Consider the following 12,723-nt stretch of genomic DNA (forward strand, 5'->3'; position numbering starts at 1 on the left):
TGCCTGCGGGAGTCCCACATGCGGAGGCTGCGCACGCACGTCGGCGCGTCTGTGGGGAACCCGGAAGTGGTTCCCCGATTTTCGGAGCCCCCCCCCACCAGGAATGCACCCGATTGCAGGTGCTAATATCGAGCCCATTGTGTCTTCCTAACTGATTCACTGCACTCCCCAGGATGTTGCTTCTTGTCAGGTTATTGGAACCTGTCAAAACCTTTTTAATATTAAATTGTTTGGTCTCTTATGTTTCCAGCCATTCCATGACTGAGTCCTGAGTCCCGAGTCCCCAAAGTTCCAACAATCTGGGTTGGATTCTTCTCCGTGATTCTGCCACAATCAGGCGGGATAGTGGCACAGAATAAGGGAAACTCAGACGGTGAGGCCTCAAAACCCCAACCTCAATTTCCCTCCCCCAGTCCTGCAGGGACCACAGCCGGCTGCCCCTTCCCCTTCCACCATGTGGAAATGATGCTGGAGCACAGGGCCTGAATCCCAGGCTCATTTTCCTCCACTCTGCCCCAGGTACCACTGCTTCTGAGGACTGCCGTCTGAAGGTGATTGTAGACCTGGGGTAGCAGCAGTAAAGGCCCTGAGGTTATACAGTGGAAGCAAAAGGTCCAGGAAAGGTTACTCTCTCTCCAGTTCAGGCCCAGCACTTACCTGCTGAAGGCCTCGGACTCATCCAGGGCCTTCAGTGGGATCTTTGTTGCATTCTTCAGAGATCTTCGACTTGTCTCAAAGGTGCTCTCAACCCTGCTGGTGCTGCAGCAATTTCCCTGCTCATCAGAATTCTCCTCTTCACACTGGTGGGCTCCCACTTGGTGGTGGGAATCCCACCAGTTCCTGCTGTGCGTGGAAAATCACCCCCAACTCACGGAAATAATCCAGGGCAGATTCAGAGGGGGAGATCCTGTCCCACCAGAACTACACCTCAAAGAGGAGAATGTACCCCTGTGTTATCTTTACCTGGATTTATAGGAAAGGTTTTGCAAACATCCCCAGGTAACCAACACCAAACCCTATTATGTAATGGTTAGTCACCAGACTATCTTAAGTTGCCATAAATTTCCTTTCAGTCTTCGAAAGTAAGTAAAGGTTCAAAGTGAACTTTGCTTAAAGTATAAAACATGAAGCAACCTTATTAATTAAACAATGAAGAAGTGACTAATCCAACAGTGATTTAATACAGTGATAATTTTATGGAAAAACCAGCACTTAAACTCGTCATAATAGTGAAACAACTAATAAATCCCAACTCCAAGAACTCTTGTACTTGACTCAAGGTCTGTACAGGATTCCTCTCGTCTACCTCTAATTCGAAAGTATCATAAATTCAATCACCTGAAATCTTTTAAGGCAACTGCCAAACCCGAGAGAATTCTTTTCATCTGGGAGGAATTTTAACTTTTCCCCAATCATCGGGAAAAGAGCAAGGGAGCAGTGAAATGGAGAGGTTCCATTTCCTGCACTATTCCCACTAGTTCCCCATTTTAGCGCCATTGGTTTTACCTGTGGATGATGCTCCCACTCCTGGGTATGTGGGATTTTAACCGGCTTCTGAGTGAGGTACCTGCCGTGGTTGTATCGAGAGCCTATTGGGAATTTGGGCCCACGCTCGATATGATTTTTCCTGGGGAACACAGGCCTTTATTCCTGTTATGTGTTTCAGGCCGTCAAAGCTCTGCATAGGGGGGGAATTTGTAAAGTTAACAATCTGGTCTTTGAAATAGTTGTTAGAAACCCAACTGTTTCTGTACAACACCCAAACTCCTCGACTTTAAAAGGATTGGCCCTGAAAATCAGCAGGAGGGCAGTGCACACCCCAGCATAAGTATCATCATATGCCCAACTGGGACCTCTAACGTTGACCCCACCAATGCCAAGGCAGGCACCCATGCCCCTGGGGCACATCTAGGGCACCTGGCATAGGCATCAGGTTGGAAAGCCTGGCGGAGGTGGTGAAGATGATTGCACGTTGCTCCCTGGAAACAACCAAATGGGCTCCCAGCAGCTCCCTTACAGGGGTCTGTATTGAAAGTTTATATTTTTAAAATTCTGCTCTTCTATGGGGTCCAGGCCTCAGTCCTGCCCAAGGCCCCAGGTGGGCCAAACTAAAGCTGGTTGTCAGTGAACATACCACTGCCAACCATACGCTGGGTCCCACTGAAGGCCCAAGATGCAGCAACATTGATGCTCAGAGTCCTCGCTGCCAATCCCATCCCCTCCTATGTTGCTGGCCGTGTTTGGGACAGGTGGAGGCTATGCTCCCGACAGGCCACAGGGGAGACATCAATAAAAGGCCGGGAGCCGGCGTATCTGGGTCTTGGGGTACTTGCTGGATGTTCTGGAGAACTCCCACTGAAGGTAAGGTGGGAATACACCAGAAAGGCTATGGATTTTCAGGGTCATTGTTTATAAATTGTACAGGAAGTTTTCCCTTAAACTTTCACATCTCAGTTGTAGTAAGAAGTTGCACACGCTTAGGGGCTTCTGTAGAATCAGGCCTGTTTCTGTATCTTTCCCCTCTGTGTTGTTCCAAGTATGGACCCCAATCAGGAGCTGATGTGCACGCAGTAGAAATTTTCTGTGAAAAGAAAATTTAAATATTTAATCATTTCTGCTTGATTTTTACCCACCATTAACATCCAACAAGAAAAAAACCCTGATCAGATTATCGTGCAGTTTGTTCCAACAAAGAGTTGAACTTGTGGAGGGAGTTTCAGGTGGTCCAAATATTTAAGAAGGAGAAGATATTACACTCAGGGTATTAGACTGTTAGTTTAATGACAGTTGTAAGGAAAATACTGGAAGGCGTTATAAGGGATGTGAGTTATGATCACCTGGAGAGTTTGAAAATTAATGGAGAATCCCAGAATTACTTTCGGAAATAGTTGATGTGAGAAAGTATTTCTTTTCACAGAGAGTCAGTGTCCTCAAAACAGATCAGTGACGTGTGCAGAGAATGTGGATTCCCTGCAGTCCACCAAAAGTTCCAGAGAGAGGAGGATATTTCCCGTTCAAGGCGGTGGGTTGTCGGACAGCTGACAATAGTAGGATTTATGGGTCATTGCAATCTCATAGAGCTTTTCTTCACCGTCTAATGGGGTCAGAGAGGAATTACACAGTGTTTTACGGTTTGCCTCAAGTTTTTTTCCCTGTGTTTATTGCCTCCACAGGAGATTGTGGGACTGAGGGTGGGGGAGGGGGAGGAGATTGTGGGACTGAGGGTGGGGGAGGGGGAGGAGATTGCGTGACTGAGGGTGGGGGAGGGGGAGGAGATTGCGTGACTGAGGGTGGGGGAGGGGGAGGAGATTATGGGACTGAGGGTGGGGGAGGGGGAGGAGAATGTGTGACTAAGGGGTGGGGGAGGAGATTGTGTGACTAAGAGTGGGGGAGGGGGAGGAGATTGTGTGACTGAGGGTGGGGGAGGGGGAGGAGATTGCGTGACTGAGGGTGGGGAGGGGGAGGAGATTGTGGGACTGAGGGTGGGGGAGGGGGAGGAAATTGCGTGACTGAGGTGTGGCGGAGGGGGAGGAGATTGTGGGACTGAGGGTGGGGGAGGGGGAGGAAATTGCGTGACTGAGGGGTGGGGGAGGGAGAGGAGATTGCGTGACTGAGGGTGGGGGAGGGGGAGGAGATTGTGTGACTGAGGGTGGGGGAGGGGGAGGGGATTGTGTGACTGAGGGTGGGGATGGGGAGGAGATTGTGTGACTGAGGGTGGGGAGGGGGAGGAGATTGTGTGACTAAGAGTGGGGGAGGGGGAGGAGATTGTGTGACTGAGGGTGGGGGAGGGGGAGGAGATTGTGTGACTGAGGGTGGGGGAGGGCGAGGAGATTGTGTGACTGAGAGTGGGGGAGGGGGAGGAGATTGTGGGACTGAGGGTGGGGGAGGGGGAGGAGATTGTGGGACTGAGGGTGGGGAGGGGGAGGAGATTGTGGGACTAAGAGTGAGGGAGGGGGAGGGGATTGTGGGACTGAGGGTGGGGAGGGGGAGGAGATTGTGGGACTGAGGGGTGGGGGAGGTGGAGGAGATTGGGGGACTGAGGGTGGGGGAGGGGGCAGAGATTGTGGGACTGAGGGTGGGGGAGGGGGAGGAGATTGTGTGACTAAGAGTGGGGGAGGGGGAGGAGATTTTGTGACTGAGGGTGGGGCAAGGGGAGGAGATTGTGGGACTGAGGGTGGGGGAGGGGGAGGAGAATGTGTGACTGAGGGTGGGGGAAGGGGAGCAGATAGTGTGACTGAGGGTGGGGGAGGGGGAGGAGATTGTGTGACTGAGGGTGGAGAGGGGGAGGAGAATGTGTGACTAAGGGTGGGGGAGGTGGAGGAGATTGGGGGACTGAGGGTGGGGGAGGGGGAGGAGATTGTGGGACTGAGGGTGGGGGAGGGGGAGGAGATTGTGGGACTGAGGGTGGGGGAGGGGGAGGAGATTGTGTGACTAAGAGTGGGGGAGGGGGAGGAGATTGTGGGACTGAGGTTGGGGGAGGGGGAGGAGATTTTGTGACTGAGGGTGGGGCAAGGGGAGGAGATTGTGGGACTGAGGGTGGGGGAGGGGGAGGAGATAGTGTGACTGAGGGTGGGGGAAGGGGAGCAGATAGTGTGACTGAGGGTGGAGAGGGGGAGGAGATTATGGGACTGAGGGTGGGGGAGGGGGAGGAGAATGTGTGACTAAGAGTGGGGGAGGGGGAGGAGATTGTGTGACTGAGGGTGGGGGAGGGGGAGGAGATTGTGGGACTGAGGGTGGGGGAGGGGGAGGAAATTGCGTGACTGAGGGGTGGGGGAGGGGGAGGAGATTGTGGGACTGAGGGTGGGGGAGGGGGAGGAAATTGCGTGACTGAGGGGTGGGGGAGGGGGAGGAGATTGTGTGACTGAGGGTGGGGGAGGAGGAGGAGATTGTGTGACTGAGGGTGGGGGAGGGGGAGGGGATTGTGTGACTGAGGGTGGGGGAGGAGGAGGAGATTGCGTGACTGAGGGTGGGGGAGGGGGAGGAGATTGTGTGACTGAGGGTGGGGGAGGGGGAGGGGATTGTGTGACTGAGGGTGGGGGAGGAGGAGGAGATTGCGTGACTGAGGGTGGGGGAGGGGGAGGAGATTGTGTGACTGAGGGTGGGGGAGGGGGAGGAGATTGTGTGACTGAGGGTGGGGGAGGGGGAGGGGATTGTGTGACTGAGGGTGGGGGAGGAGGAGGAGATTGCGTGACTGAGGGTGGGGGAGGGGGAGGAGATTGTGTGACTGAGGGTGGGGGAGGGGGAGGGGATTGTGTGACTGAGGGTGGGGATGGGGAGGAGATTGTGTGACTGAGGGTGGGGGAGGGGGAGGAGATTGTGTGACTGAGGGTGGGGGAGGGGGAGGAGATTGTGTGACTGAGGGTGGGGGAGGGGGAGGGGATTGTGTGACTGAGGGTGGGGATGGGGAGGAGATTGTGTGACTGAGGGTGGGGGAGGGGGAGGAGATTGTGTGACTGAGAGTGGGGGAGGGGGAGGAGATTGTGTGACTGAGGGTGGGGGAGGGCGAGGGGATTGTGTGACTCAGAGTGGGGGAGGGGGAGGAGATTGTGTGACGAAGAGTGGGGGAGGGGGAGGAGATTGTGGGACTGAGGGTGGGGGAGGGGGAGGAGATTGTGTGACTGAGAGTGGGGGAGGGGGAGGAGATTGTGGGACTGAGGGTGGGGGAGGGGGAGGAGATTGTGGGACTAAGAGTGGGGGAGGGGGAGGGGATTGTGTGACTAAGGGGTGGGGGAGGTGGAGGAGATTGGGGGACTGAGGGTGGTGGAGGGGGAGGAGATTTTGTGACTGAGGGTGGGGCAAGGGGAGGAGATTGTGGGACTGAGGGTGGGGGAGGGGGAGGAGATAGAGGGACTGAGGGTGGGGGAGGGGGAGGAGATTGTGTGACTAAGAGTGGGGGAGGTGGAGGAGATTGGGGGACTGAGGGTGGGGGAGGGGGAGGAGAATGTGTGACTAAGAGTGGGGGAGGGGGAGGAGATTGTGTGACTGAGGGTGGGGGAGGGGGAGGAGATTGTGGGACTGAGGGTGGGGGAGGGGGAGGAAATTGCGTGACTGAGGGGTGGGGGAGGGGGAGGAGATTGTGGGACTGAGGGTGGGGGAGGGGGAGGAAATTGCGTGACTGAGGGGTGGGGGAGGGGGAGGAGATTGTGTGACTGAGGGTGGGGGAGGGGGAGGAGATTGTGTGACTGAGAGTGGGGGAGGGGGAGGAGATTGTGGGACTGGGGGAGGGGGAGGAGAATGTGTGACTGAGAGTGGGGGAGGGGGAGGAGATTGTGGGACTGAGGGTGGGGGAGGGGGAGGAGATTGTGTGACTGAGAGTGGGGGAGGGGGAGGAGATTGTGTGACTGAGAGTGGGGGAGGGGGAGGAGATTGTGGGACTGGGGGAGGGGGAGGAGATTGTGTGACTGAGAGTGGGGGAGGGGGAGGAGATTGTGGGACTGAGGGTGGGGGAGGGGGAGGAGATTGTGTGACTGAGGGTGGGGGAAGGGGAGGAGATAGTGGGACTGAGGGTGGGGGAGGGGGAGGAGAATGTGTGACTGAGGGTGGGGGAAGGGGAGGAGATTGTGGGACTGAGGGTGGGGGAGGGGAAGGAGATGGTGTGACTGAGGGTGGGGGAGAGGAAGGAGATGGTGTGACGGAGGGCGGTTCGGGGTCTGGGTCAATGGTGTACGTGGCTGCACCGTGCCTGGATGGTGTGGGCTTGATGGACCAGATGGTCTTTCCTATCCTTTCCCTATTGAAGGTTGTAAGTATGAAACCTCATCGAAAGGCACAATGGTGCACTCACTGAGCTCACTTTGTGTGGTTGTAATATTTCTGGCTAAATTGTACAATTAGAACAAGTATTCATGTTTCGACTATTAATGTTACAATAACCAGCTCTTCAGCATTCAGCACAGACTGTCATTTCCTGAAGGTAGGAATCAATATTTTATCACTGCATCCTTCGAACAGTCATTACTTGTGTGTCTGTCTATCTCGCTGTGCTACTCTAGTTGTCTTAATCCATTCACACACAGAAATTTATGAAATCTTTAGCGAGATTATTCCAAATCATTCCTCCAAACCTATCCGAACCACCCAATGAATATCAGGATAAATGACCATGATTTTAACATGACAGCGGGAGTTATGTCATTTAAATGATGGTAGATTGGGAACAGTTGCTGTACAAAGGGACCTGGGTGTCCTTGTACACCAGTCAATGAAAGCAAACATGCAGGTGCAGCAAACAGTTAGGAAGCAAATGGTATGTTGGCCTTCATTGCAGGAGGATTTGAGTACAGGAGCAAGGATGTCTTACTGCAGTTATACAGGACCTTGGTGAGACCACACCTGGAGTATTGTTGCAGTTCTGGTCTCCTTACCTAAGAAAGGATATACTTGCCACAGAGGGAGTGCAGCGAAGGTTCACCAGACTGATTCCTGGGATGGCAGGACTGTCGTATGAGGAGAGATTGGGTCAACTTGGCCTGTATTCACTCGAGTGCAGAAGAATGAGAGGGAATCTGATTGAAACATAAAATTCTGACAGGGCTAGACAGACTGGATGCAGGGAGGATGTTTCCCCTGGCTGGGGGGGTCCAGAACGAGGGGTCACAGACTCAGGATACGGGGTAGGATATTTCGTACTGAGATGAGGAGAAATTTCTTCACTCAGAGGGTGGTGAACCTGTGAAATTCTCTACCACAGAAGGCTGTGGAGGCCAATCACTGAATATATTTAAGTAGGAGCTAGATAGATTTCCAGACACAAAAGGCATCAAGGGGTATGGGGAGAGCGCGGAAATCTGTAATTGAAATAGATGATCAACCATGATCATATTGAATGTTGGAGCAGACTCGAAGGGCCGAATGGCCTACGTCTGCTCCTATTTTCTATGTAGGTCAGCGGGTGGGTAGATTTGCGAGCGGCGAACCCGGAAGCAAAGTGAACACGTTTAAATTTGCGATTGTATTTCAATTGCAGTCAATTATCTTTGCTTCAGGGTTTTGCGTCTCCAAGCTGTGCAACAGGCCTACTGCACACACGAATGACGTGTTTTAGGTCCACTATTTAAAGGGTCAGTCCAGTCTAAGAATGGATTTTGAAGGAGAAATGGACTCCAGGAGAGCAAAGGCAGTGTCTGGATTTACTGATTCCTCCCTGGATGTACTACTGGCTGCGGTGAGAAGCAGGAGGATGGTAATTTATCCCAGTGATTGGAGGAAGAAGCCCGGTTCTGTCACTGAGTAGACGTGGCTGGAGGTGGCAGAAGAGGTGAGCAGCAGGAGCACGGTGCCCAGGTCTTGGGTTCAGTGCAGGAAGCGGTTTAATGAGCTAACTAGGTCAGGGAAAGTGATATATTTGCTGATTCACCCACATCCTGTGAAATGACTCCTCCCCCCGCCCCCCCCCCCCTCCACCTCCACTGTGTCTTGGCAAGTCTCCGCCATCACATCACTCCTCACACCCACTTAAGTTTCAGCATGAACTATCCTTCACTTTCTATGCACTTCCTCCCCTCCCCATTTGTGAACCCACCACTGCCACTCACCCCAATCCTGATGCAATGTGATGAATCTGTCTGATATTCACGCTCTGATGAATCTGTTTCATTGTCAGCCTCACCCAAAGCAATGCATCCATCGGGTGAACACATCACCTTCATTCTTCATCTGGGCAGGACTGGAACCAATGTCCTAGGGGGAGTGTTTGCCAGTGCTGTTGGGGAGGGTTTAAACTAATGTGGCAGGGGGATGGGAACCGATGCAGGAAGTCAGTGGGAAATAAAATGGTGACAGAAACAAAAGGCAGTAAGGGAGAGTGTACAGAACATGACCGGACAGATGGTCTGAGAAAGCAGGGCAAAGACCAAGGGAAGTCTAGATTAAACTGCATTTATTTCAATGCAAGAAGTCTGATGGGCAAGGCAGATGAACTCAGGGCATGGATGGGTACATGGGACTGGGATGTTATAGCTATTACTGAAACATGGATAAGGGAGGGGCAGGACTGGCAGCTCAATGTTCCAGGGTACAGATGCTATAGGAAAGATAGAGCAGGAGGTAAGAGAGGAGGGGGAGTTGCGTTCTTGATTAGGGAGAACATCACGGCAGTAGTGAGAGGGGATATATCCGAGGGTTCGCCCACTGAGTCTATATGGGTAGAACTGAAAAATAAGAAGGGAGAGGTCACTTTGATAGGATTGTACTACAGACCCCCAAATAGTCAACGGGAAATTGAGGAGCAAATATGTAAGGAGATTACAGACAGCTGCAAGAAAAATAGGGTGGTAATAGTAGGGGACTTTAACTTTCCCAACATTGACTGGGACAGCCATAGCATTAGGGGCTTGGATGGAGAGAAATTTGTTGAGTGTATTCAGGAGGAATTTCTCATTCAGTATGTGGATGGCCCGACTAGAGAGGGGGCAAAACTTGACCTCCTCTTGGGAAATAAGGAAGGGCAGGTGACAGAAGTGTTGGTGAGGGATCACTTTGGGACAAGTGATCATAATTCCATTAGTTTTAAGATAGCTATGGAGAAGGATAGGTCTGGCCCAAAAGTTAAAATTCTAAATTGGGGAAAGGCCAATTTTGATGGTATTAGACAGGAACTTTCAGAAGTTGATTGGGAGAGTCTGTTGGCAGGCAAAGGGACGTCTGGTAAGTGGGAGGCTTTCAAAAGTGTGTTAACCAGGGTTCAGGGTAAGCACATTCCTTATAAAGTGAAGGGCAAGGCTGGTAGAAGTAGGGAACCTTGGATGACTCGGGAGATTGAGGCACTAGTCAAAAAGAAGAAGGAGGCATATGACATGCATAGGCAGCTGGGATCAAGTGGATCCCTTGAAGAGTATAGAGATTGCCGGAGTAGAGTTAAGAGAGAAATCAGGAGGGCAAAAAGGGGATATGAGATTGCTTTGGCAGATCAGGCAAAGGTGAATCCAAAGACCTTCTACAAATACATAAAGGGCAAAAGGGTAACTAGGGAGAGAGTAGGGCCTCTTAAGGATCAACAAGGTCATCTATGTGCGGAACCACAAGAAATGGGTGAGATCCTGAATGAATATTTCACATCGGTATTTACGGTTGAGAAAGGCATGGATGTTAGGGAACTTGGGGAAATAAATAGTGATGTCTTGAGGAGTGTACATATTACAGAGAGGGAGGTGCTGGAAGTCTTAACGCGCATCAAGGTAGAAAAATCTCCGGGACCTGATGAAATGTATCCCAGGACGTTATGGGAGGTTAGGGAGGAAATTGCGGGTCCCCGAGCAGAGATATTTGAATCATCCACCGCTACAGGTGAGGTGCCTGAAGATTGGAGGGTAGCAAATGTTGTGCCTTTGTTTAAGAAGGGCGGCAGGGAAAAGCCTGGGAACTACAGACCAGTGAGCCTGACATCTGTAGTGGGTAAGTTGTTAGAGGGTATTCTGAGGGACAGGATCGACAGGCATTTGGAGAGGCAGGGACTAATTAGGAACAGTCAGCATGGTTTTGTGAGAGGAAAATCATGTCTCACGAATTTGATTGAGTTTTTTGAAGGGGTAACCAAGAAGATAGATGAGGGCTGTGCAGTAGACGTGGTCTACATGGACTTCAGCAAAGCATTTGACAAGGTACCGCATGGTAGGTTGTTACATAAGGTTAAATCTCATGGGATCCAAGGTGAGGTAGCCAATTGGATACAAAATTGGCTTGACGACAGAAGACAGAGGGTGGTTGTAGAGGGTTGTTTTTCAAACTGGATGCCTGTGTCCAGCGGTGTGCCTCAGGGATCGGTGCTGGGTCCGCTGTTATTTGTTATTTATATTAATGATTTGGATGAGAATTTAGGAGGCATGGTTAGTACGTTTGCAGATGACACCAAGATTGGTGGCATTGTGGACAGTGAAGAAGGTTATCTGGGATTGCAACGGGATCTTGATCAATTGGGCCAGTGGGCCGATGAATGGCAGATGGAGTTTAATTTCGATAAATGTGAGGTGATGCATTTTGGTAGATCGAATCGGGCCAGGACCTACTCCGTTAATGGTAGGGCGTTGGGGAGAGTTATAGAACAAAGAGATCTAGGAGTACAGATTCATAGCTCCTTGAAAGTGGAGTCACAGGTGGATAGGGTGGTGAAGAAGGCATTCGGCATGCTTGGTTTCATTGGTCAGAACATTGAATGCAGGAGTTGGGATGTCTTGTTGAAGTTGTACAGGGCATTGGTGAGGCCACACTTGGAGTACTGTGTACAGTTCTGGTCACCCTATTATAGAAAGGATATTATTAAACTATAAAGAGTGCAGAAAAGATTTACTAGGATGCTACTGGGACTTGATGGTTTGACTTATAGGGAGAGGTTGGACAGACTGGGACTTTTTTCCCTGGAGAGTAGGAGGTTAAGGGGTGATCTTATAGAAGTCTATAAAATAATGAGGGGCATAGATAAGGTCGATAGTCAAAATCTTTTCCCAAAGGTAGGGGAGTCTATAACGAGGGGGCATAGATTTAAGGTGAGAGGGGAGAGATACAAAAGGGTCCAGAGGGGCAATTTTTTCACTCAAAGGGTGGTGAGTGTCTGGAACGAGCTGCCAGAGGCAGTAGTAGAGGCGGGTACAATTTTGTCTTTTAAAAAGCATTTGGACAGTTACATGGGTAAGATGGGTATAGAGGGATATGGGCCAAGTGCAGGCAATTGGGACTAGCTTAGTGGTATAAACTGGGCGACATGGACATGTTGGGCCGAAGGGCCTGTTTCCATGTTGTAACTTCTATGATTCTATGATTCTATGATTCACTCACAGGTCTGAACTGTCTCCCCTCGTCGGAGAAGAAAGTGCAAAATGCAAGGGAGAGGAGCTGAACTGGAGGTGGCCCACCACAAATAGTCCAGCTGACAGATGCACAGGAGGAGGCCACGGACATCAGTCGGACGGTTGCAGGCCGATCCATTGGAGATAGAGAGTCCGGCAACTTGCAGATGGCTGGTGACAGAACGTGAACATCCTTCACACACACACGATGAATTGATTTTATCAATGATTGAACTGCCCCAGACCTCAGTATGGTCAGTGGAATGATTGTCACTTTTCCAATGAATAATTAAGATCGGCTTCTGTTGTCTTCCAGGGCCTTCGCGCCTTCAAGAGGAAGGAGCCGCGATGGAAGAAAGTAATTCCTCAGAGGATGTAAACTTCTATGATTCTATTGCAGGCAATTGGGACTAGCTTAGTGGTATAAACTGGGCGACATGGACATGTTGGGCCGAAGGGCCTGTTTCCATGTTGTAAACTTCTATGATCTCATTCCGACTGAGGACGCACCGTCACATGACACACAGCCACGCACCAGCGCAGATACAGGAACTTCAGTGGGTCATGTTAGACATTTAGTTGGGTTGTCATCTGGTGAGTCACCACTCACAAGTGAGCACGAGCAGACAGTGGTGGCAGGGGCAGCTGTGGAGAGTCCGTGTCGGGGGGTGCCCTCCTCTCCAAGCTCTGCTCAGCTGGACACAGATGCTGAACCTCATTGTTGAGATTGAGAATGATCAACGTACAGCTCCACCGTTGCGAGGTACTGGAAAGTGTGCGACACACACACTCTACAATAGTGGAGAGGATGGAGGAGTCCCACTCCATCGCTAGTGGATTGGTGGCGCAAGTAAGTGCGGGAATGGAGAGAGTGGCAGCCTAATCGAGCTTCAAGCATGGTTCTCAGATGAGTCCATTCAGGCCGTGACAACAGCCGTGCGGA

At 51.4% G+C, this 12,723-nt stretch overlaps 1 protein-coding gene across 2 annotated transcripts in view; it reads right to left on the bottom strand.

The window, feature by feature from the left end:
- Nucleotides 1-2,406: 2,406 nt before the first annotated feature.
- Nucleotides 2,407-12,723, bottom strand: part of LOC137332675 (sodium- and chloride-dependent neutral and basic amino acid transporter B(0+)-like) — a 64,311-nt gene continuing 53,994 nt past the window's right edge. For both annotated transcript variants that reach the window (XM_067996621.1, XM_067996620.1), the window contains one exon: nt 2,407-2,581. In XM_067996621.1, the coding sequence (XP_067852722.1) occupies nt 2,444-2,581 (138 nt within the window). In that variant the 3' untranslated portion in view covers nt 2,407-2,443. The remainder of the gene's footprint in view (nt 2,582-12,723) is intronic.

The sequence above is a fragment of the Heptranchias perlo genome, chromosome 15 (assembly GCF_035084215.1).
Source record: "Heptranchias perlo isolate sHepPer1 chromosome 15, sHepPer1.hap1, whole genome shotgun sequence".
NCBI classification, from domain to species: domain Eukaryota; kingdom Metazoa; phylum Chordata; class Chondrichthyes; order Hexanchiformes; family Hexanchidae; genus Heptranchias; species Heptranchias perlo.